Genomic DNA, 4,197 nt, shown 5'->3' on the forward strand with positions numbered 1-4,197 from the left:
ATATATATATATATATAGGCAGCGGGGGGCTGCACAAGAATGCGTTTTATGCGAAGTTGAGAAGAGAGGCTGGCAGTGCATGTGGGGGTAGGCGCTGCGTATTTTCGCTCTGCAGCAGCAGTTTGTTTGCTTTGTTCATTGAATATATATATTAGTATATATATGTATATATATTAATATATATGTTCATATATATATATATTTATATATATATATTTATATGTGTAAAGAGGCGAAGAAGGAACGCCCTCAGCTCAGCAGTTAAGGGGCAGAGCAGCGACGCAGCAGAAGAAGAAAACAGCAGCTGCCAACCACCACCGCCAGGTGTACGTCCAGCTCGCAGATGCATGCACTTATGCATGCGTGCATGCATGGCTGTGCATGCATGCATGCATGCCGCTGCGTGCATGCAGTTGCATGCGCGCATGCATGCATGCATGCATGGGGTGTATGCGCGGCAGCGTTCTTTACTTTTCCGTCTTTTCACAGCGCAGCCCCGCCGCAGCTGCCGTCGTGCATGCAGGGGGGGGCCCCAGAAGCAGTCTGGGGCTTTTGTTCGGATAGCAGTTATTAATACTTGGTAGCAACCAAGTGCATGCATGCATGGGGAAGCTACATAGCACAGCAGCGCGGCGCGCAGCAGCAGCAGCAACAGCAGCAGCAGGCCCAGTGAACAGAACAGGGACTATATTAACACGGCGTCCGGTTAGGGCCGTTTGCTGCTGCTGCTGCTGCTGCTGCGGTTTCTTTCTTTTGGGGCTGAAGTAATAATAAGCCCTGGGGCCCCAAGCGACTCTGAAAACAAGCTTCTGTATGCATGTATTTATGTTTGCATGCATGCATGCATGCAAACATGCACGTGCTTTTAGTTCCCGACGCGTACACCACAGCAGCAGCAAGCAGCAAAGTCCTGTTAGAACAGCACCAGCAATGCCGCATAGGCTGCAGCTTGGTAGCAGCACGTAAGCAACTAGCAGCCAGTGAGGAGAAACTGCTGCTGCTGCTGCTGTTGCTGCTGCTGAACAGCAGCTAGTGCTAGTAGACAGTAGCTGCAACGACAGCAAAAGCAGCAGCATTCTGCTGCTTCTGCATGCGTAGTGCTTATTCCTCAGCAGCTGCAAGTTCTACAAGACGCATAGAGGCGCGCTGCTCCTCCTCTATTTTTGCTTTGTCCTGTACATACACCCAACGCATGCAGCCAGCCCCAAAGCAGCACAGCTGAATACCGCAGCAGCAGCACAGAACCCGCAGCAGCAGCAGCACAGCAGCAGCAGCCGTCCCGGGAACGCAGCGCCTGCATTAACGAGTCCCCATTGCATGCATGCAAGCAACCAGGCAAAGACCCGCGTGCATGTATACATGCATGCAAACACTTATGCATGCACTTGCGTGCATACATGCACACAAACATGCATGCATGCATGCAAACAAACATGCATGCATGCATGTTTGTGTGTACGCGAACTCGCATGCACGCATGCATGCAAACCCGCATGCATGCAAACTAGCACGCATGCAAACAAACATGCATGCAAACAAACATGCATGCATATTTTATTGGTGACCTGTTCTGAGGGGGTGAGTTTGATGATTCGGTTGCAGACATTGACAAGATCTGTCTCTTTAGTAAATGCCCCTAATCTCTTTAATGCCTCTGCAACCTGCTGCATTTCTTCTTTTGTTATACACAAGAAACGTCCTCTGTCGTCCAATACACCGCAAAGACGCCCGCTCTCACGCAGACACTCGATCCGCTTCACGCAGTCCTGCACGCACAAACCCTAAACCCTAAACCCTAAACCCTAAACCCTAGCTGAACCCTAAAACATAAACCATAAACCCTAACTAAACCCTAAACCCTAGACCCTAGACGCTAGACCATAACAATAACCCCCGGACCGTACGTAATAAACCCTAGAAAACAATTAAAAACCATCATTCATCCGAGTTAAAGGCAATCAAATCATAAACCCTCATTATAAACCCTATTGAACACAAATATGCACTGGCAATAAACACTAATAAACACAGATAAACCCTAGTGCCCCCCTAATTACACAGCATTACACCTTTACGAACCCTATAAACCCTAAAACCCTAACCCTAATACACACTAACAAGCCCTCATGAGTAATAATACACACTCATTAACCTGACAGAGCAATTGCTGCAAATATATATATATATATATATATATATAATATACATAAACATATATATATATATATATATGTATATTACACGCATACCCACATATATAAATGTATGTATATTACATGCATACCCACATATATATATATATATATACATATTACGCGCATACCCACATATATATATACATATATATATATTTATTTATATATTTATTTATATATAACCAAAGTGAGCATCCTCACTTTGGTTTTGAGGCCAAACTCTGCGGCGATTTCTTCCAACTCCACCGCCTTGCGAATTTTGATGAAGGCGACGAACTTCTCAATTTGCTGCGCCTCCTCTTCGGCTGATATCTGCAGCTCCCCCTCCGCCTCAATCTCAAACGTCTTCTGTACTCGTAATCACACACCCATGCATGCATGCAAGTGCATGCAAGTGCATGCAACTGTAACTGTGTGCAAGTGCGTGCATGCATGGGTGGAAGTGTATGCATGCATGCATACAAGTGCATGCATGCATCATGTCTGAAAAGGCTCTAGGCGGAAATGCTGGGGCCTTGCTGGCTCTTATAAACCCTAAACCCTAAACCCTAAACCCTAAACCCTAAACCCTTGCCTTCCATTCCTCGTATTCCTCCTGCTCCTTTTTGCGTTTCTCCTCAGCCAGCCGCTCCTCCTCTGCCTCGCGTTCGGCTCTCAGTCTCTCCTTCTCTGCCTGCAGCATATGCACCAGCAAGTGCAGCACCAATTGCAGCAGCAGCAGCAAGCCCGTCGGCGCTGTCTCTCCCTATCTCCCTCTCTGGTGTTCTTCAGTTGCCTCTGCGCCGTCTTTGCATGCATCTCTGTCTATCCTCTCACATTCTACATCTGTACTGAGAGTCTGTAAAGTATATATACACAAATACGCCCTGCAGCGCATGCAACATCGCATGCAGCACCGCATGCAGCCCCTCCTTCAAGAAGAGATATACCTGCCGCTTCCTGTACGCCTCCTGCTTCGCTTGTTTGTGCGACATAGGAGCTGCTTCTTCGTTCTCTGAGCCTGAAGCACCGTCAGCAGCTGCAGCAGCAGCAGCTGCTGCTGCAGCTGCCGCCGCTGCTGCCGCTTCGCCCTGCTGTCGCCGCTGCTCGCGGCGCTGCTCCCTCTCCTCCTTCTTTCGCTGGGCAGCTTGCAAGTGCGAGCGAGGGCCCTCAGGTGTCCCAGGGGCCGCGGGGGCCCCCCCGCCAGCGGCGGGGGCCCCCCTCATAAGATCTTCCATGGCCGAGCGGTCTGTCTTCCGTCTGCGGCCTTCAGCAACCCGAGGCTGCTGCCTGAAGAGTGCATGAAGTTGTAAACAGCAAATAAGAGACAAACACATGTTGAGGCGCGCATGCAGCGGAAGCCCCAAGGACACTGAGCACTGCTAGCCCTGCATGCAAAAACAATTTCAGGGTTTAGGATTTAGGGTTACCTTTCTGGAGTCCCTGCAGCTGTTCGGCTTCTGAAGAAGAAGAAAGCCCCTGCGACGACGACGCAGAGTGCAGCGACAACAAATGCTGCTGCTGTATAGTCTATTGTTTGTATTCCGTCTTCATCGAGAGGAGTTTGCTGCTTGGAAGCAGAAGCCAAAGGGGAGGAGCAGCAAAATAACAGCAGAGCTGCAGCAAAGCCCCAGCATAACGTCTGCGGAGAAGGCCGCCGTTGAAGGCAGACAACGGCGCCCTGAAACTCCATCATGACTGAGGTGGAGAAAGAATGAATTGGGGGAAAACGAAATTTAAATTCTATAGCCTCAACACTAGAGAAAAAAATATTGCTGAACTGCTCTGGAAGAAGTTCAGAATGCAGTCGCTCAAGTAGCGCACGGGAAGTGAGGAGGCGTCATCATAGATGTTAAAATAAAGAAATCAGAAAATAATAATTAAACATATCAAGTGAAGAATAGAGGAAAGGCAGGAGCTAGCAAGAACAAAGCAAAATGCTGCAACGAGTTCACACGGTGGATGTCTTGTTGAATCGGAAACCTGAACAGGCTAGAAGAAGCCCCCTGAGCTTCGTTCTTCG

At 48.7% G+C, this 4,197-nt stretch overlaps 1 protein-coding gene across 1 annotated transcript; it reads right to left on the reverse strand.

Moving 5' to 3' along the window:
• Nucleotides 1–1,101: 1,101 nt before the first annotated feature.
• Nucleotides 1,102–3,412, reverse strand: EAH_00059060 (hypothetical protein, conserved; the record flags this gene model as incomplete). Its single annotated transcript, XM_013393615.1, has 5 exons — nt 1,102–1,218; nt 1,566–1,766; nt 2,397–2,543; nt 2,764–2,868; nt 3,125–3,412. The coding sequence occupies 5 exons, from the start codon at nt 3,410–3,412 to the stop codon at nt 1,102–1,104; spliced, it is 858 nt and encodes a 285-aa protein (XP_013249069.1).
• Between the last annotated feature and the right edge of the window lie 785 nt (nt 3,413–4,197).

This window comes from Eimeria acervulina, genomic scaffold, assembly GCF_000499425.1.
Source record: "Eimeria acervulina Houghton genomic scaffold, Eah_scaff1375, whole genome shotgun sequence".
Classification (NCBI taxonomy): Eukaryota; Apicomplexa; class Conoidasida; order Eucoccidiorida; family Eimeriidae; genus Eimeria; species Eimeria acervulina.